This window comes from Pristis pectinata, chromosome 1 (assembly GCF_009764475.1).
Source record: "Pristis pectinata isolate sPriPec2 chromosome 1, sPriPec2.1.pri, whole genome shotgun sequence".
Classification (NCBI taxonomy): Eukaryota; Metazoa; Chordata; class Chondrichthyes; order Rhinopristiformes; family Pristidae; genus Pristis; species Pristis pectinata.
Genome location: NC_067405.1, coordinates 124,233,875 through 124,254,995, shown reverse-complemented (window position 1 = coordinate 124,254,995; position 21,121 = coordinate 124,233,875). Strand labels below are relative to the sequence as shown.

The following is a 21,121-nucleotide window of genomic DNA, read 5'->3' as shown; positions in this document are numbered from 1 at the left end:
TAAACCTATGCCCTCTGGTTATAGATACCTCTACAAAGGGGAAATATTTCTTACCATCTGGTCTATCTATGCTCATTAATTTTCTATACCTTAATCATATCTCTCCTCAGGCATCTCCAGTCCAAGGAAGCAACCCAGCCTATTTGGTGTCTGCTCGTACTGAAACACAATTCCAGCCAACATCTCTGCACCTCTCCAGGGTCCTCAAAACATGTGTCCTATAGTGTGGCAACCAGAATTGCACACAGTAGTCCAGGTGAGGTCTAATGTTTTATATAGCTGTTCCATAACCTCTCTATATTCTATGCCCTGGCTAATGAAGGAAGTATCCAGTATGATTTCTTAACTACCTTATTTAACTGTGTTGCTGCCTTCAGGGACTCTTGAACATGTATACCAAGGCTCCTATGTTCCTCGGTACATCCTCAGATCCTACTGTTCATTCTGTATATCCAACCTTACTAAGTACTTCTCACACTTTTCAGGATTAAATTCCATATGCCATTTCTCTGCCCATCTTTCTAACGGATCAATATGAATCTGCAAAATCATAATTCCTAAAACAAGTCATAGTTTCTAAGGCAAACCAAGTGGTCCACACTCCAGTGGTTCCTAACATAGCACAGCAATGATCAAGAGGAGGAGCACACAGATGATGTTTAATAATCCATTATGCTGTTCTGTAGCTTCATCTGCGCTGATTAGAAGACATCAAATAAATCCTGATCCAATTATTGAAGCAGCTTACTTTAACTGTTTTCAATCATCTGTAGTACATCCTGACAATTTGTAAGAGCATAATTTATGTATTAATCGACGAAGTGAGATTCTCACATCTGGAGACTACAGTTGTAGCTAACACCTACCAGTCTTTACACAAGCCCTTGTAAGTCTCCTGGCCAACTCCAGGTATACCGGACCTCTCTTCTGACAACCTCCTGATAATGTTAAGGTCTTTCTCAGTGAATCCAGAGGCTCTCTCTCCTCCATGGCAGCCCTAGTGTGTATTTTACTGTCTGGTACCCAAGGGGTGGATGTCTTTAGGCGCTAATGCCTTTCTTAGACTGACATGCAAGTTATCAGAAGCTGCATTCAGCTAATTGTCGACCCTTCAGGAACTGCACAGATGACAATGGCACATTACAATGGTTGTCCATAGCACCAACTACAATAGTCCTAACTTCAAATCCCTCCTTGGTCACATTCCACCTATAACCACTCACCCTGCACCACAAGCTTCATTCTCTATTCCTTTATTAGCTTCTACATAGTTCAATTAGTGGTAGTCACAGTTTCATTGCATTATTTCCCAATGCATTTCCTTTAAAGAGCCAATTTAGACCTCTTTTCTCAACTAAACACTAGGACCTCAATCCATTTTGTCCTTTGTCTCCAAATGGTTAGTGACTACTCTTTGTCTACCTGCACTACTCCATGCTCTCTTTTTGCATGAAGGATGCAAAAGAATATAGGTCGAGGACAACTTCTATTATCTAACCAAGATTATGAACTGCATCCAGCATATTTATAGCAATTGAACACAACCAAAGTTCTGGTGTACAGGTAGATTGTGCAATACTATTAGATTAGACAATAGTAAATATCATTAAAATCAATTAAATGAACCATATTCTTATTCTACATTTATTTGCAGAAATACACAAAGATACAGAGAAACTACTTACAAGCATGGTACTTACGAGAGACTGAAAAGCTAGTAGGATTCCTATGTACTCTTTAAAGGAAGTTCACTTTATAAATAGGCTCCTGGACTGTAATTGTTCCTTTCCTCAAATTCAAGAATCTCATTCAAAGATAAACCAAGATTTTTAGGATGAGCTGACAAAGATGAGTACCCAAAAGTAGTTTTTATTTCTATGTCAAAATTAAAAGACAGAGTCAAACTACCATTTTTGTTATAGAACAACTTTTAGGTCAAAGTATTTTCCTCTTCAGTCACTAAGTGAATGAAATGCTGATTTCACATTTTGTTTGATAGGGTAAGGGTGTATATTTGCTTAGACCAATTTTCTCTATACGTCAATTCTGGAAATAATTGGCAAATATAAAAATATTTAAAAACAGCTTGCAGAAGAAAACCTACAACCAGGTACCTTACCTGATATATTTAAGCAAAGGTTCCTAGTCCATCATTTGTAATTCAGGGCAGCCATTGCCTCCTTCTGAAATCTATACAACTCAGAAACAAGTAAAAATAAAGTATTTTTATTCCTGATTCTGAATCATGCAGAGCCCAAGATGGATTCATTAATCATAACTGGTTCCCTCTGTTGATCCCTACATTAAAAACTATTTAGTTTTTACCCCTTTTACCTGAGGGGAAAATTGACGTAGTACTTCCCTTTCGATGATCTTCCATCCCAATAAACAGATGTCCATTCAACTCCCTTCTATAACTCCTAACAAGTTTTTACTGTCAAAGTTAGTGATTTGCCCAAAGATTCTACAAGGATTATCGATGTAGGAGGCTTAGTTTTGCTGAATTCAGGGTGCCTTATATGTAAGAAATTTATGTACAATAGTTAAAGTGATGTGCATTTGCTATTGCTGTGCAAACTTAAAGACTATTTATACTGTAAATATGTTGGCTAAATTTTGGGCTTCCGTGGAATAGTAAACATTAAAATAATAGGCCTTAAGACCAATTTTAACTGGTTTAATGTGAATTGACATCAGGACCATGACCAGAATATCCTTATGTTGTTAGTCTTAATAGTATAATTTGTTCAAGATTTGTTATCTATTTGCATTTTCCATGTGCAGTTATGCTATATAGTATTTCTAACAGAGAGAGGCTCAACATGCTTTAGAGCAATTATTGTAATTGCAAATTGTTGCTTAGTATCTGCTTGGAGCCTTCCAGTGACAGTAACATTCAGTAAATGGAAGGATAAGTGTTTCTCTCAATATTGTACACAGTGAAGACATACAACTAGGATAATCTATTGTGGGTGCGGCACACATGTTTTGTGTAATGCAATTTCCTTAAGTTTTTTTTAAAAAGAAGCCAAACAGTAAATTAATAACCATTTGTTTCAACTTAATTTGAAGAAAAAAAACAAGGGTTATATTTTCATGAGTAACCTCCCTCTCAATTAGCTTCCTCCATTAAATCTATGAGTATCAAGTCATGAATAAAAAAAATGAAAACAATTTAAAATAACTAACCTTAGGTTTGTTTTGCATGATGAATGAAACAAAAACAAAACTTTGAGAAGATATGTCCCTCCATTCAACTATCTGCATTTCTTTATTGTGGGAGAAATACTGAAGCCTGTTCCTATAGTATGTTTCTTTGTTCTTAACTAAAAAAAAATCAATAACGATTGCCTGAGTGAATGGAACAGCATACACCATCAGAATATGTATTCCACGGGGGCAGAGTGCTATGTGATACTCCACTATCAACTACATGCTACATATTTTCAGCACACTCATATTAAGTCACTGGAGAACCACCAGGAGTACAGGACCTGGAATATTCTCCTATTCACACTCAAGAAATATTAACAGATTACAAAGGCTGTAGGTGTAGAATCGTGTTATTAATCTTGCCCAAAGCAAACACCTCCTCTGTAAATATAACAAGTTAAGCCCCAACGCTGCAGTAACAGTTCATCACATAATATATTACAAGAGTCAGGCCACAAATTCTAATTAAACTAGAGGAATCCCAATGGTTAGCACATTAATGGAACATTGAAGCAAACAAATTAAAAGCAATCAAGATAGATAAATCAGAAACTAAGTACAAGCTTAGGAACAACTGTTATGTTGGCGATGATATCATACTTCGTTTATAGCTTAAACTTGATACAAAACAATTAAAATTTGCTGATTGAATTTTCATACATTTTATATACATTTTCACTATTTAAAAACCATCAACAAGAGCAACAACAAATCAAATTCCAGTATCCATATATAACTACATTTCAGAGTCCTTATCAACAAACTAGGTACTCTGAATTCAGGTATTTTAACTTTATTACAAATTAAAATCTATTCAGAGTTTGAAAAGTAATAATCTTCATCCTCTTTGTCATCGTCTGATTGAAGGTTTTTTCTATCCTGGAATAGCTGAGTTATTTTGGACTTCTGTGGGCCTGAAAAATACAAAGCCTTTAGTTAAATATATCACTGCAAATTGGCAGAGAATTAGATGTGTAGGCTGGTGCACATTTTCATTATTAGATTAGTTAGCACTTCAAGCAATACACTGGTTGTTATTTCTGTCCTTTCATTCTATTAGGGATAAGATTCCTGATTTACTATAAGATTGGATGAATCATAACATATTCTAAATAAAGCCAGTAAGCCAACAAACATTTGGACCAGGATTGCCAAACTTTAGGGCTTGGAGCGCCATTTTCATATTAGAGCAGAAGATGTAGACCGATATCATTGCTGGTATGCACAGCATATTAATACGCACTGATATTAAATAATGTTCTGAAGAATGTTACGAACCAGCAACAAAGAAACACTCTGAGTCATGTATAAGTGTTTAAACTACTTTATTAATAGCTACTTATGAATAATAAGAAAATAAAAGTAAAAAATGTTAGAATGTTACAAGTAAATATGTTAAAATCTTAAACATTAACCCCAAAAACTAAAACTCAGTGTGTGTGGCAAATTCCCAAACTCCACGTCCCAGGAATGGTTCTTAAGTTCAGTTCAGCAAGCCATAAGGTAAAATGTGAGCAAAGGCTTCTTCAACAACCACTGTTGACTGAAGACAAACGGAGAGTAATTACGAAATCCAAATGTTCCACTTTGTAACCCAAATGACACCTCAGTGTCTACTCAACCACGGCCGTCCACACAAATACCTGTGTTCCTTCTACAGGTCAACAACAAAGTGAACTCCAATGCTTTGTTCCGAAGCATCTGCCTCACCCTGAAAAGCATTCCGAGATGTGGCCATCCACACAAATACCTGTTTCCCTCTACAGGTTAATGATAAAGTGGACTCCACCGGATTATTCCTAAAATCCATACGTGGATTGTAGTGACAGGCACAGTTATTGTTTCTCATCCATCGATAGAGAAACTAGCAGGCTGGTGTCTCTCTCTCTCTCTTCTGACTGACTGCTTCAAAAACGTCATTACGTCCTTTATCTTCTGTTGTCGTAACCAGCGCCAACACACACACACACCACTATGCTCTATCTTAAAGGGACATTCACCAATAGTAACCTAGTCCGTAACAAGAAGGATCAATGATTTCTTACAGGTGCTGCTGACCTTATGAGTATTGCAGACCTTTTCTGGTTTTCAATGTTGCACTTGATGTTTGGTACATTCAGTGATGTCAACCAATGTACAAGTTACTTCAATATCACTTGTGCAAAACATGTATACAAAGTCTCCACTCCATCAGAACTGCTGCAGGAGAGTCTGAGGTCCTCATCCATCTCTAGGTAGGCATCTTCTGTATCTTGCCATCATTATTTATTGCATGATTTCGCACATGTTGCTGGCAAGATCCCAAATAATATCAGCATAATCTGCTCAAAAATCCCCATCCTCAACTATCCAGTCATCTGACCAATCCCACCACACAAATTTCTGTCTATGAAAAAACTGTTGCATTAACAATGCTCATCATAGGGTGTCATCTGTCAACCTTCCCTACAATCTCTTCCTGTGTGATCGCCTCCTTTGCATCATACAACAAGAAGATTAAGAACAAGAGTTGATCATTTGGTCCTGCAAGGCTGCTCCACCATTGAATAGGATCATGGCTGATCTTCTATCAATGCCATATTCTTGCTCTCTTCCCATATCCCTTGATGTCTTTTGTGTAAACAAATCTATCTACTTAAATATAGTTAGCAACTTGGCCTTGATAGCCTTCTGTGGTGGAGAATCCCAAAGGTTTTCCATTGTTTGAGTGAAGAACCTTCTCACCATCCCAGTAATTTCTCTTCATCTTAGTTCCTGTTCCTGAAGATACTTGTTCCAATTTTCACCAACACACAATTCTCTCTCTTCCTCTGATCTCTGCAGTAACAGGGTCACAGTGGTAGTGCTTATTCTACTGCACTTATTCCCTTGTGCTCTTGCACAGAACATTGAAGGTGCTTCAGCTGTCACTGGCTGAATTCAGCTACTGACCATACTTTGGGCGTTGCCCGCATAGGAAGCTGCATTGAAATGTTTATGTGTTGAACACATTCTCAGCCTGACCTTGGCTATTAAGACTACTTGATACTGAGGAAGGAAGTTCATTTTTAGGAATATTTCAATGAGCCTCATCATGCAAACCACGGCTTGTTCAGCACAGCTTTGTGGGCCGAAGGGCCTGATTGTGCTCTAGGTAGTTTCTATGTTTCTAAATTATTCTGGTGCATCTGACTGGAATAAATGTATAGTCATTTAAGCAAAGTGCTGGACCTCATCACAAATGTTCTGAATCATTAATCTGGGACTTTGTGATAGATCCAGCTTTCAGGATCTATCAGTTTATTTAGCTGCTCAACTCCAGCTCTGCTGGGTACCTCCAGCATTGTGCGAGGAATTCACCTCTTGGTTCCTGCATCATATCAGACCTACTGCAAGATCTGAGAGTCCATGGATTTCATTTGGATTGTTGAGCAAAAAGTTAGGAGGCAAATAGAAAGGCAAGTCACATTGTTTAAAACAAAAATGCCTCTACTTAAATGATTTAAATAATTTCTGTGTTAAGTAATTTTAATATGCTTATTAATTTAAATATTTAAAAATATTTTCTTTAAATGCCAAATTCTCCCCTCATCTGTGCTGGATGTGAAATTCCTGTGTTCTTCACTGCATTGCCAGACACCCTGTCGCTGCTGACTTCTTGGATGGAGTGCCAGCGAGTTAGACCCTCTGTCTCCTGAAGGGATCTAGGGCGGCAGTTCTGGTGAAAAACCAGACCAGCAGGATTCCGCCTACTGCTTTATACTTGCAAAATATTGAAATGTTTTTGTACAATTACAATAGCTTAAAGGACATCAAATATACAAATAATATTTACCATTAACATTGAATTTCTTAAAGGAAATTTGTTTAGTATTCAGCATTTTGAAGATGATGGTGAAAATATCATGGTTTGGAACATTACCTTTTACAATGGAAAAATAGTGTTCAATTATTAATCTCATCCTACAAGTTGGTAGTGCTGCTGCATTTTCTCACTCCTGCCATCTGCCTACTCTACCTCTCAGCCTGTCTTTAATTTTTCTTATTTCCAGTTCCAAGTGTCATTCTCCTTTCATGTCTAATCCCTTTGCCTCACCAGGCCACTGTTGTCTCCATTCTTCCCTTCTCAGTCTAAGACAACTAGCCCTTCTTTGCTGGCTTTTGTTCACGTGAACTTCATTCCTTTACTTTCCTGATAAAATCCTATTTTACTCCTTAGCTCCAAGACCTGCCTTAACTTCATTCCATTTATAAACCTTCGACTGTGTTACTACTTTTCAAATAAAATGTAAGTTTTTTGTCTTTCTCCAAAGGTTCATTAACATATTCTCTACATCAAATGAATGAGTGCCTCAGCTGTACAGACCAGTACTAGTCATAGAAACTCCTCAAAAGCCACATTTAAATATTTAGAAAACTGCATCATTTTCCTGCAGATTTAAATTTAGTTGTCCTTATAAAATTATGGTATACTTTTCTGCTTCCTACAATTAGTCTACTTTCAGACGATATTTTCCAAACAATTTTTAATAATAGAAAAAGCTTCAATTATTAACATATTCACAGCAGGATAGGCAGCATTTGTGGGGAAAGTGAGTTAACTTTCTTGAACTTTCTTAAGAACTAGGAAAAATTGGAAAAACATGTATGTATAAATGGACAAAAAGGTAGAAGGATGGAGAAGTCAAAGGGAACCTCTGTGATAAGGTGTAGCCAAGATGGATGACACAGATCTGTGTTGACCGGGAGGCAATACTGAAACTTGATAACGACTACTAATTTGTATAGAGGAGAGAAAAACCTGGTGAAGCTATCAGAACACAAAATGGAAAGGCACAAGGGAAGGGGCATGATGGAATACTCTCCACTTGCCTGGATAAGTGCAGTGCCAACTCTCAAGAAGTTGGACAGCATCTACAACAAAACAGTCCCTGATTAAATGGCATCTCACCAAGCAACCCTAAGCACTCATTTCCTCCACCACTGGCACACAGTAGCTGCAGTGGGTACTGTTTACAAAATGTACTGCAGTTACTCCACCCAGGCTACCCTCCCAAACCCACGATCTCAACCGCAAGGTCAAGAGCAACAAATGGCATGGGAACACCACTGCTGGCAGGTTCCCCTCCAATTCATACATCACCCTTACTTAGAAATATATTGCAAATCCTTTCTCGTCACTGGGTAGATATCCTGGAACTCCCTACTCAACAGCACTGAAAGATGGCAACAGTCAAGAAAGCAGCTCACCATCACTTTCTGAAGGGCAATGGGGAGGGGGTGATAACTGCTGGTTTGTCAGCAATGTCAGAGGAATCCAAAAATAATTTAAAAAATCTGAAATAAACAGAAATTAATGGGAAAACTCTCAGATTTCCCTTTGTTTCTCTCCACCTCTCCCACTTTTCTGCAAAGTTCAAACTGTTTTCTAAATTCTCCTGGTGTCATTAACCAAAAACATTATCTGTTTCTCTTTCCGCAGATGCTGCCCGACCTGCTGAGTATTTCTAGCAATTTCTGTTTTTACTTCAAATTTCCAGCATCTACAGTTTTTTGCGTTTTGATTTTTCTTATTTAATTGCTGCTTGAATTCACTTAAAAAAGATACAAGACAGAAAAGAAATAGCTATGTGAATAGAAATGAAACCATCAGCAACACGAAGTCAGAGATAATTTATATCCCCCTTTACCATAAGTATTGTTATAAGTGTTTTTAAAAAACTAAAACAGTTTTAAAAGATTAATCTAACCTACGTCCAATAATAGCCCTTTCCACCCAAATTTCATTCTTACAATTCATTGACGCATTTCTATTTATTCTCTAACTTACCATATGCAATATCAGTGGAGATCCACCGATAAGGCATATATTTAATTAATTCTCAACTGGGTTTGATGTCTTCAAATTTTTCTATTTCCTCTAGACAGCATTTAAAAGATACATTTTCCTCAGTCTTTGAATGCATTTATAAATATATTGTTTTGGAGAAATATCCTGCAGATGTGAAGTTCTTCAAGGCCTTTACTTGTGTGAAAGCTCATGAACTTTAAAACTACTTTAAAGTATATGCACAAAGGAGGATGACAATAGCTGCTGACCAAGACCTATAATTGGATAGTTTGTTCAAAACGATAATCCTAGGTGAAGAACAGCCGGTAGAATGCAGAAGCTTGGCTGCAATTTGCACACAAATCTAGATTAGATTTGGAAAATGACAGTGACGTTGGAAAAGAACATTGAAAGCAGAGTAAGATCTAACTAGATCCATTAGAGTGAAATCAGACTTTCCTTTTTCATGCAACTTTTGGTCTATGCAACAAGAGTTAGACAATTTTGGTATCCCATTTTATCATATTATCATATATCCAGTATTACTTGACTATGTCTGAATGCTAGCATGGAGGTTGCCCTCCTTATCAAGCCCTCCAATTCCAAGCAGATTTCAATAGCAAAATACTTGACTATGTCTGAATGCTAGCATGGAGGTTGCCCTCCTTATCAAGCCATCCAATTCCAGGCAGATTTCAATAGCAATTAAAAATATGATGTTACAGCTAGACTTCAGTAAATCACAGAGCATAAGAAAATAGGCAAAAATACAATGTTTTAAAAAATATTAAAAAGAGAGAAAATTATTTTTATGATGCATGTCCCTTGGTTTTAAATTTTCCAAGTTTACTAAATTCACCATGTATTTCTGACTGATACCAATAGTCTTGTAGGTGCTATTACTAAGTTATTTTTGGTGATGGGTTGGTGTAGTAGGTAATGATGGCGAATTGGAGGGGAAAGGCAATACCCACCTAGAGGAAGATGGATGGATACTCTATCAGAGGCCAGGTGAGGTACAGCTCTTTAACACAAAGTGGGCCTCAATTCTCTAAGTTTGTTTGTAGTGTTCTCACAAGGGTTATATGCAAAGAAAATTTTGTTCAAGTGACATTGAACACGTGTGGTTCACTGCTTGGCATCATTTGCATGGCCAGCTGCCTCCATGCATCAGATGCATGGAGGTGCTGACTGAAGTCTAGGCCCAAGGTCTTCTAACCTGAAATGGCCCTCCAAACCCAAAAAGACTGGGCACAGTGACATAGCGATTGCAGGACTAATATTCAGAGATCTAGACTACTAATCTCAAAATCTGAATTTTTAAGAACCCATGTTACAGCAGGAATTAGCCTCAAGTTTACTTTTCATAAGCCTGGGATGAAAGAGCTGTTATTAGTAGTAATTATAATTAGCAATTTGATTGTCCTATAAAAAACATCTGGTTTACAAAGGGAATTTTAGCCGGTGCTCTTCTGCTCTTACTTAAAAACATTGTTTTAATCAGTTTGGTCTAATTACAATTTCAGATCCACAGCAAAATGTTTCACTCTTGATTACCCCTTGAAGTAGTTGAACTAGCTACTTTATTCAGACAGCAAGTCGTCAATATTGGCCTTGCTGTCATTTTCCTATTCTGTAGACAATTCAAAACCACTTCCTGGTCCAAAGACAAAATTTGCCTTTACATTTAGTTTACTCACATGTGGGGAAAAAATTGAAATGATAAAATCTTTAAAAGTGCAGTGTTCTTACCTTCTGTTAAATGTGATGATTTAAATCTGTACGGTGTCATTAAAAATGTTTGTTTCTGAAATAGGAATAGTCAGAAATTGAGTTCCAAAGCTATTAAGCATCTTAGTCATTATTGTGAAAAATTTAGTTACTTGTTTCCTACCGATTTCTTCTTGACTTTGGACCAATTCTTCATCTTGGATTTTTTTTGTAATTGAAAGACATATTTGTCATTACTTGCACTGCAACAGATAATAAAGGTTATTCCAAATATGGTAGAAATAACACTTTTAAAATGTGCACTTTTGAAGACACTCCAGTGATACCGCAGTTCATTATTCAAAATGTTGAAAAACTAACCTATAGAATATGAATCTTTCACATTTTCCATGACTATTTCTTGATCTTTTGGTTATAAAATAGCAATGCCAAGTAAATGAACTCATGTTAAAACCTGCATATGAAATATTGTATGTCAGAGATGATAAAACTGGAGGAGAAAAGAAAAAAAATGGCTGGTACTGGTTAAAAAGATTAGAACATTAAGAAAATAAGAAATTAATGTAGAAACATGGCAAAAGGAGTAGGGTTATATCATTTGCCACTTTGAGCTAGCTCTGCCATTCAATGATCATCTAACTTCACTAACTTGTTAACTGTTTTCTCCCCATATCCTCTGATCTGTTTAGCCATTAGAACTACATCTGACACCTTATTGAATATATTTGGCCTCAATTGTCTTTAGTGGTTGAGATTTCAACAAGTTCACCTCTCTGGCTGAAGAAATTAAAGTCCTTCATACCTATAGACTGCAACCTCAAGTTCTGGATATCCCCAGCACAGGGAATATCCTTTCTGAATTTAGTCCATCCAGTCCAGTCATGTTTCAATGATATTCCCTCTCATTCTTCTAAGCTCTTGCAAATGTAGTGAAAAGACCACACAGCTCTGAGCTCATTCTGCTATTCAATATTATGGTTCCCTTAGCGTTATCGATATTATCGATCACAAATAAGATCAATGGCTGAGAATCCATGGTCCCAAGGCTGAGATAAAAAACCTTTTAGAAATCTCCATTTTAAATGGTTAATTTCTGAGACAATGCCTGCTAATTTTAGGTTCTCCAATTAAAAGAATCAGCAAATAGACATCTGACCCATCAGTCCCTCTCAGAATCTTGTATGTCTTAATCTGATTATCTCTTGTTTTATAAACTCCCATGAAGATAGGAAAGTACAGCACAGGAAGAGGCCCTTTGGCCCAAAATGTCTGTGCTGACCATAATGCCAAGTTAAACTGCACATATACTTGCACATGGTCTGTATCCCTTTATCCCCAGTCTGTTCATGTGTCGGTCTAAATGACTCTTAAAAGTTGCTATCATACCTGCTTTCACCACTTCCCCTGGCACCTACCATTCTCTGTGTAAAATAACTTGCCTCGCAAATCTCCTTTAAATTTTCCCCCTTCCACGTTAAATCTATGCTTGCTAGTATTTAACATTTCCACCCTGGGAAAAAGACCATCTACCCTAGGATTCTCATAACTTTATATAGTTCTAGCAGATTGCCCCGCAGCCTCCGATGCTCCAGAGAAAACAATCTAAGTTTGTCCAACCTCTCCCTATAGTTAATACACTCTAATCCAAGCAACATCTTGATGAACCTCTTCTGCACCCTCTGCAAAGCCTCCACATCCTTCCTATATAGGCCAAACTCTCCCTTGCAAACTTTCCCAGCCAAACATTCTTTTCTTAGGGTAACCTCCACATTCCTATAATTAATTTGGTGAACTGACTCAAAAGCAAATATATCTTTAGGGTACAGAGACCAAAACTGCACACGGTACTCCAGAGGACTCACTAGAGCCTGTATAATATCAGCAAGATTTCTTTATTTTTGGACTCCAACTCCTTTATAATAAAGGTCAAAATTCCATTTATCATCTCAATTGATTACTACCTGCACATTTATTGTGTCCCTCGTGAACCAGCAGAGAAAGATCCAATGTTTATTAGCTTCTCACCACTTGCTCAACTTACATCACTAGCAGACTCTGTCCTCTTCTCAGTTCACTTTCCCTCCTGGCTTTGTATCGTCACCCAATAACGTAGATGTCAATAGCAGCAGTTTAGTACTGAAGTGGCACACTACTTGGAACTCTTTGCCAACTTGAAAACTATTCTTTTATACCTTGTTTTTTTCCCCTCTATCCTTTAACACATATTCTGTCCATGGTAATATGTTACCGTCAACCCTGTGAGCTCTTATTTTGTCACAACCTTTTGTGGGGTACGCTATTAAATGCCTTTTGAAATTCAGATATGCTACACCGACTGGTTCTCCTTTATTCATCCTGTTAATTGCATCTTCAATAAACTCTAATAAAATTGCTAAACATAATTTTTCCTTACTACAACTATGTTGACTCTGACTAATCAAATAATGATGTTCTACTATTAACAGACAGCCACGTAGTTAAAAGGCTTTATGCTTCTAAGTTTATTTAGATGTAAAAACAAAGGAAGACGAACATCAGAAAATAACAATCCCAAAGTCCAATTATAGTTAGCAATACAGTACTTATTCCATTGCACCAAAGGACCAAAAGGCTATATAAAAAAAAATCAGCATTCAGCAGGGTGGTGTCCAGCAATTTGAATACTTTCAGTTACTTTAAAATAACATTTACTCAGGCTACATGCTGTTGTCCTGTGAACCTTGTGAGAACGCCTGCCTGTTAAACCCTCCAGCAATGAATCACTCTATGGCTCGCTGTGGTGAGGCTGCCTATGTGGGCTGGGTGTATGGTGCAGACACAGAGGGCTGTGACATGGGACTCAGGACACAAGAAAATAGGAGCAGAACGAGACCACTCAGCCCCTCAAGCCTGCCATGTCGTTGAATATGATCATGGCTGATCTATGCTGGCCTCAACTCATTTTCTGTACCAGTTCCCTATAACACTTAGGGTTGCACCTGGGCTGGGATGGTGAGTGTGGGCTGTTGTTGAGGACTGGCAGCACCTGCTTCAAGTGTTAATTGATTGCTCAGATCCTTTGGTCTGTCTCATCATCAGTTGGATGCTGTCTCCCCCTTTCTTCATCTGGCTGCACAGCTTTTCCTGCTACAAGCTCAAGAGCCAGCAACCACTATCGTCATCACTGAGAAATTTCCATGCTGAGAGAATTGTGCTGCCACAAAGAAAGAGCAGGTGCATTACATCCAACAGGAGGTGATGAGGGAGAAGGTAGAATCAAGCTAGTCAGCCAACACGAAGGTGCTGTTGGTTTCTAACAATGGCCTGCTTTCACTGGCCAGGGTGCAGCCCTGAGCCCCATAACTTACTGCTGAGTAGTTGCACTGCTTGTCCCAGCCTGCCCAGCACCAGCCTTTACAGGCAGCCTCCTGGACAGAGACACGAAGGCAAATCCTCGATTATTATTGTAATAAATAATAATTTATTTTTGTTGGATTACTTACCCATCAGTGGGAGCTAACATTCGAGGACTGATGTGATTCCACTGTGGCGTTTTTGCTGTAGGAAAGATGAGTGAAGATGGAGTAGTTGGATTTGTCTGAAGTTTGAAAAAATCACCACTATCTTCTTGGCTGCCCGAAAAGCTTGGAAGCTGCAGTATAGTTACATAAAGGGAAAAGAAAGTTCTGAAATTCTAAATTTGCAGTCTCAGATTTGTAATCTAAACATTTATTTGCATGCTGTGACTTCACTTAATATTCAATAACTTACATCCTAATGATTGCCTTCCTGTTGTTTTTATTTTGCCATTTATTCCAATGCACATAACAACACCCAACATAATAATATGCTAATCTAGACTGAATCATCCTGGCATAGGTGTCTAAGAAAGCAAAAGGTGGCCTTAAAAGAGCCAAGTTCTGAAAGTTCCATTTTAATAGTACTAAAGACACTGGAAATGTTACTGTACATCTGTTTTCTAGATGGAGTTGTACATAGCCTATATTCATAGAATTTTACTTACTGTATTGTATGCCTTTGTCCTACATTTTGAGTCACAAGAACATTTTAGGTCATTTAAGCTCTTCTTAAATTTCCATAACTTTCAGAATATCTTTTCATTTGAACATCAAAAAGGCTACTGCCATATGGAGCAGGACTTTCACCCAAAAGCATTCAGAAGATGAAATGCTTTGATTATAGTGTAATTTTACTGCTGAGGGGTTGGTGACCAAAGCCTGTAATAAATGGGAATGTCTAACCACAGCAATCAGTGAAAAGATAATTCGGCTTTACCAATTCCATATTAAGAGGTACAAAATGTTTTCTTACTAATGTTACAGAACCAAGTGCATATTTATGGGGAGATCCTTGGTAGATTGCTGCATTGCCTTTTCCAATTAAAACTGCTTAAGCCATCTTTAGCAGAAATGATTTACTGACGGTGCTCAGGCTGCTGTCAATTTCATATTTCCTTATGATATAAAAGGAGGTCATTGCATCAAGTCTACGTTGGTTCACAGAGCAATCCTAAACTCACTAATTTTCCCTGTAATCTATTCTCCCTAAATTTCCATCAACTCTTCCTAGATTCTACCACTCATCTACACACTGGGGGCAATTCACAGTGGCCAATTAACCTACCAACCTGCATGTCATTGAGAAGTAGGAAAAAAATGGAGCACCCAGGGGAAACCCAGGTACTCTAGTTTCTTCCTACATCCCAAAGATACAGGGAGAACATGCAAATTACATACAGGTTGCATAGGAGATCAGGATTGAACACAGGTTGATAGAACCATGAGGCAGCAGCTCTACTGAAGTAGCTATTAGTGCTTTGTATTTGCCCATCTCATAGCTTGGATGGCTGAACTAGGGCTTTAAGTTGTGTGGTGTAGAGACCTGTACGGTCTCACCCTTTACCATGATAGCATTGTCGGCACTATGCTTCTGAAGAATATAATTCATAATCATTTCTAAATGTCCTGCTACACAATATGCACAGATGTAAATTTGTGCATCCATCCTGTCCACAATATTTCAGGTACATATTCAATTACAGCAAGACATTTTACTATTATAATCAGAATCCAATAGAAACAGCAGTAGACAATAATTAAGACTTCAGAAGAATTTGGTTAGAATACTTCAAGATTTTAAAATACTTAAAGATTTTTTTTTTAAACGAGTGCCCCAAACCTTTATTCTTTTATGCTGTAATTCTGTATCATTGAAAAGGTCTTCATGATCATCCTTTGGCATATGTTCCAGGAAGGATCTTACTTGCTGCTTTCTTTTCAGTGTTCCAGTCCGTGCAATAATTTTCCTGGATTCCTCTATAAAGATAACATTTATTAAATAATTGGGTGCACACTAATAAAGACAGTCAGAGACAGTAATGGAGGAAAACAAGTTGGTGGCTGAAGAAAAAGGCATTTTGTCCCCAAATGTTCACAATGCAGAAATGAGTTAATCCAAAGGTAGATCCAGACATACAAATAAGACAAAATGCAAGGACAAGAAAAACTGGGTCCCATTAGTTTTATTATTTACATGTTGATCTCTAGCAAGTATACAACAATACCTCACTTATTAATCAAGATGCATTTCCAGGAATGAAAGCACTAGTGGAATCAGTGCTAAAAGGTGCGATTAAGATGTGTTACTTACAGCACTGATGTGAATCCCTGCCCTCCATGTTGCCACATGCTGGGAACCTGCTTACGAGCTCAGCACTCATCTAACACTCCTGCAGCAATAACACTGTTAAACTATTCTAACCACCACATAGCTCAGTGCAGAATTTGCAACAAAAGCAATGTGCAACATCTATCTTGGAAGGCTGGTGTTAAGTGAGCTCGGGCAAGTGATGCAAGTGCTCAGTGCCGAGATGCAGGGCTAGGGGTTTCATCTGGGTTAGCATAGCAACTGTGGGTGAATGCTAGGGACTAAGATGCTCCTTCACATGTTGGCAGATTGCCCAAATCCTTCAGGCTCTCTGATCACCTCTTAATGGATGGAATGGAAATTGCGGTCTCTGCTTCCATTTGACTGCATAAAGAAATCCCACACAGTAATTCCTTCCTTAAATCCCTTCACAATGTCTTCCCATTTCAAGCACAAGTTGAAGGTATAGTGGAAGTGAATTTCTACAATTTAGCTTCCTACTTATCAGCTAACTCTTTCTTTAAAAAAGTCAGATTATCTTCTATTCATCTTGTCACTTTCAATACGTAATAAATTATATTTCACAACATTATCAAATATTTAAGGTCTTACATACAATTTAATAAGATTTGTATTCTAACCTTGCTTGTTTTTATTACTGGAATATTTTTTCTTCTTCTGCTTCACTTCAGATTTTTTGCACAAGTTAGACTGTTGTTCAGATAGGTATTTTTGTTGGCACTCCTCAGCAGAACGTGTACCAACAGATGCTGCAACATCTTCCCAGAAACCATGTTTATGTTTTGGCAATGCTGCAACAGCTCTATTAGGAGAGAGAGATCATGGACAAGCAAAATAAAACAAATGCATAATAAGATTTTTTTAAAAAATGTGCATCTTCCACATATTGCTGGTGAAGCAGTAATAAATCAGAGTGAAGATAATTAAGCATCCATCTGAGATATATAATGTAATGTGTGTCTTGCTGATGACCAACAGTAATCTGAGGTACCCATTCTGAAGTGTCAACTTTTCAAGGCATTTTCTAAACAAAATTGTTTTGGATTTTTCTGTTAGATCAAAAGTGTGGAGATTTGAGAGCAATGTGTGGAAGTTGCTCCTTTGAATAATGAAGGCAATAATACGGAGATTCCTCTACTGTAACAACTAACTGTGCTTGCTGGGAAAAACTTTGCTGCCAGACAAAGAGGGGATTGGATCTGGATGTCTTCTTCTTCACTGTGAAAATCTGATCAATGAATTCTGTTAAAAGCATGTTATTCTGACTCGCACCATTCTTGCTTCATTAGTTAATCTGTCAGGACTCAGTGGAAAAGTGCAGTGTCATTCTTTTGATGGCTTGTCATTTCAACATCCTAATCATTGGTGATATTAGGGACCAATGTGCAGTGTAACAGACAGCAAATGCTGGTGGCTATCTATCACTGAATATCACTCTGCTGCTTTTAGAAACCATCCACAATCCCTGGGTTCTAATTCAGTGAGACTCACGGTTAAGAACTCTGTTGAAGCTTGAAACCTCGGAGAGCTTGGAAATTATAATCAATTGCTCAGAGATTTTCAGAGTTGAAAAACAGGCCCTGTAATTCCATGTTGTTAAATGCATTAAAGAATCTTATTACCAGTCTAGGGGGTATTGTGTCAGTTTAAGGAGGACTATGACCGGTTCCCTTATACAATGACCTCACAACCTACCTTATGATCTTGCACCTTATTGTCTACCTGTACCGCACTTCCTCTGTAGCTGTGACACTTTACTCTGTATTCTGTTATTATTTTTACCCTGTACTACCTCAATGCACTGTGTAATGAATTGATCTGTACAAACAGTATGCAGGACAAGTTTTTCACTGTACCTCAGTAGAAGTGACAATAATAAACCTTATTTTCCAGTCTCAATTTCTGACTTTCTGATTACTGCAGATATTAGTAGACTGTCTCGTGATTTTCAAGAAAATTGCCAGAAAAGGTAAATAAGATTGGCTATACAGGGAGCTCACAGTGATGGGTTATGTGACGGAATCTGATAAGGAGTTCCAGCATGATCGGAACAAAATTGTCATATGGAAAAACAAAACAGTGCCACGAGCTTGTTAGTATAGGAATAGGTTAGATGACTATGTGGCTAAAGGGATGCTGCAGGAAGGAGGACTTTAGATTTCTGGATCAATGGTACCATTTTTGGGGAAGGTGGGAAGGTGGGATCTCTATAAGCTGGTTGTACCAGAACCAGGGCAGATCCAATATCTTTGTTAATACTGTTGGGGAGGTTAAACCAATTCGGCAGAGGAATGGAAATACAGTTGAGGAAAAGGTGTAGTCAAATAAGGAGGAAATTAATTTACTCCAGTATGCAGAGTAGACAAGGAAAAGATAAAGCTACATGGAAGGAAGGGAAGACATCTAACCAGGGAGGTCAATGAACTTAGAGTGTTGATCAGCATGTGGGAATATGATATTGCTGCTTTCACAGAGACATGGTTGAGAGAAGAATAGGGCTGGTGATTCAACATTCTGCAGCATAGAATCTTCAGACATGATGCAGACACAACCAAGACTAAAATAATTGAGAGTAGTGAAGTTGTTCAAACACAACTATCCTTAATTGGATACAGAGAATTTCCAAATTTTAAATTGGAAAATAGTAAGAAATTACTTAACCGAGCAACTATGGCATTGCTACCTTAAAGTCAAACAGGCTATTACTGATGAACTGATACTTCTGGTGGTATATAGCTCTATAAAAGGTATAAGACACAGGAACACCACAGGTCTTAAGCAGGTGTTTTCAAAATATGTCTTAACGTTGCCCTGTTCTCGGCCACTTCAATATTGTCCAGAGGATGCAATTTCTCACGTATCGGGCCAGATTTCTATTTCTTTGCTAAAAGTTAGCAAACTAGATTATTTTCCTGTCTAAACCTGCTCCTCATTGATCAGGCAGAACCGTCTGCCCCTTGAATTGTAGTTTGGCTCTCAATATTGTTAATCCAGGCAGCATCAACTTGCATTGGCATTACTGGTCTGCGGTTATTGGAAACACATCCATGCGTAATAATTCTCACAGGTAACAGTCCTATTTGGAAGAGGCAGTATCCAGAATCCCATGCTTAGTGGACAGAAGGATTTGCCAAACACATTCCCAGGATCTGCAGATGTTTTGATTTATATTAAATAACACAGCTTACTAAGATAAATTACCAACAGTAAATTGGTTTGGAAACCACATGCAATAAAGGCTTTGAGCACAAAAGTAACAAGAAAATAAAGTTCTTACTTGTGCAGACAGTGGAGTTCTTTCTTAGTCCAGAGTTCTGCCTCAGTATCATCAATGGGATGCAGGGATGTACATATTCTTTGTTGTACTTTCTGACCAGACACGGTATACATTTCTGAGCCTGTATCTGCTGCTGACGCGTTTTTATGTACTGTCTTTTTGGAAGATCTTGCTGAATGCTTTGGTTTTCTTTTTGCAATAACTTCTACCTCATTTGTTTCAGTCTGTGAAACATTTGCAATGGATGATAGGATTCTATTTAACTGATTTTTATGTTTTCTTTTTGAAGATTGTTGATGACACTTTGACACATCGCTTCCAAAGTTGTCATCATTTAGTTCTGCTGTATCTACTTGAACCAACGATTCTTCAGACCAAGACTCTGTGACACTAATACTTTCCGTAGTTGATATAATTTGATTATTTACTTGTTCTAGGTTTTGCTTATTGACAGACTGTTTGAGATTTATTTTTCTCAATTTTCTTTTAATGCTAATGTTGGTACCTTCATTAGACTCAAACGTCTCATCTTCTGTTGGACTCAATGAGACAGTTTTTTTGATTGATTTTGTTTGACTTACTTGTTTGTATCCACCTTTAGTTTGACTTCCAAAAACAAATTTTTCACTTATATCCTCCATTTTAGATGAATTGGTCATTTTAACTGGAGATACATTTCTTCTTTTACTCTTGCTGTTTTGGATGTCCTTTAATGATATTCTTGATTTTACTGTTCCATTTCTAAATTTGTAAGTATCTTGAAGTTTTGTTTTCATGGACCTATGGTTAGATTTGATTTCAAAAATGTCACTCTCACTTGTATTCACTATTTCAGGCGAATTAGCTGTATTTACAATGACCAAGTTATTTCCTTTCTGGGCCTTTTTCTGAACATTGTGTAAAACCCCACCTGATTTTGTTTTGTTCCTTAATGCATAAGGATCGCGAATTGGGGTCAAAACAACAATTGGGCTTAAGTGACTATGCTTTTTGCTTTTTTTTATTTCAGTATTCGAAGTACTTCCATCTGTTTTTAAGGTGGCCTGTCTTGTCAAATACTTCTGTGACTGTTTTCTTAGGCTATATTTCACTGGCTGTTTTTTTGACTTCTCATTTGCACTTTTCGTCCCTTTGGCATCTCTTTCCATCCTCAAAACATGATCTATGAGAAAACACATGGCAAAATATACCTGTAGATCTGGTATTCAAATAAGGTGAACATTTACTGTAAAGGATGTTATCCTTTGGCATTCCATGAGAAATCTACCCTAATAATGAAATTAGATTTTTGCACATTTTTCCACATCACTAATTAGCTTGTGGGTTTTGCTGAGGAATCTTGAAACATCTGGAATTGAGATGCCCCAGTATGTTAACACAACAAACCACTGTAGTCTACCCTTCCAGAAACACACAACTGAAAT

The 21,121-nt window shown here is 37.6% G+C and overlaps 1 protein-coding gene across 6 annotated transcripts in view; it reads right to left on the bottom strand.

Annotated features, from left to right (window-relative positions):
- Positions 1-1,630: 1,630 nt before the first annotated feature.
- Positions 1,631-21,121, bottom strand: part of mis18bp1 (MIS18 binding protein 1) — a 53,539-nt gene continuing 34,048 nt past the window's right edge. For all 6 annotated transcript variants that reach the window (XM_052028667.1, XM_052028639.1, XM_052028676.1 and 3 more), the window contains 7 exons: positions 19,698-20,859; positions 17,041-17,222; positions 15,932-16,068; positions 14,236-14,384; positions 10,917-10,995; positions 10,775-10,829; positions 1,631-4,127 (listed from right to left, as the gene is read on the bottom strand). In XM_052028667.1, the coding sequence (XP_051884627.1) occupies positions 4,024-4,127; positions 10,775-10,829; positions 10,917-10,995; positions 14,236-14,384; positions 15,932-16,068; positions 17,041-17,222; positions 19,698-20,859 (1,868 nt within the window). In that variant the 3' untranslated portion in view covers positions 1,631-4,023. The remainder of the gene's footprint in view (positions 4,128-10,774; positions 10,830-10,916; positions 10,996-14,235; positions 14,385-15,931; positions 16,069-17,040; positions 17,223-19,697; positions 20,860-21,121) is intronic.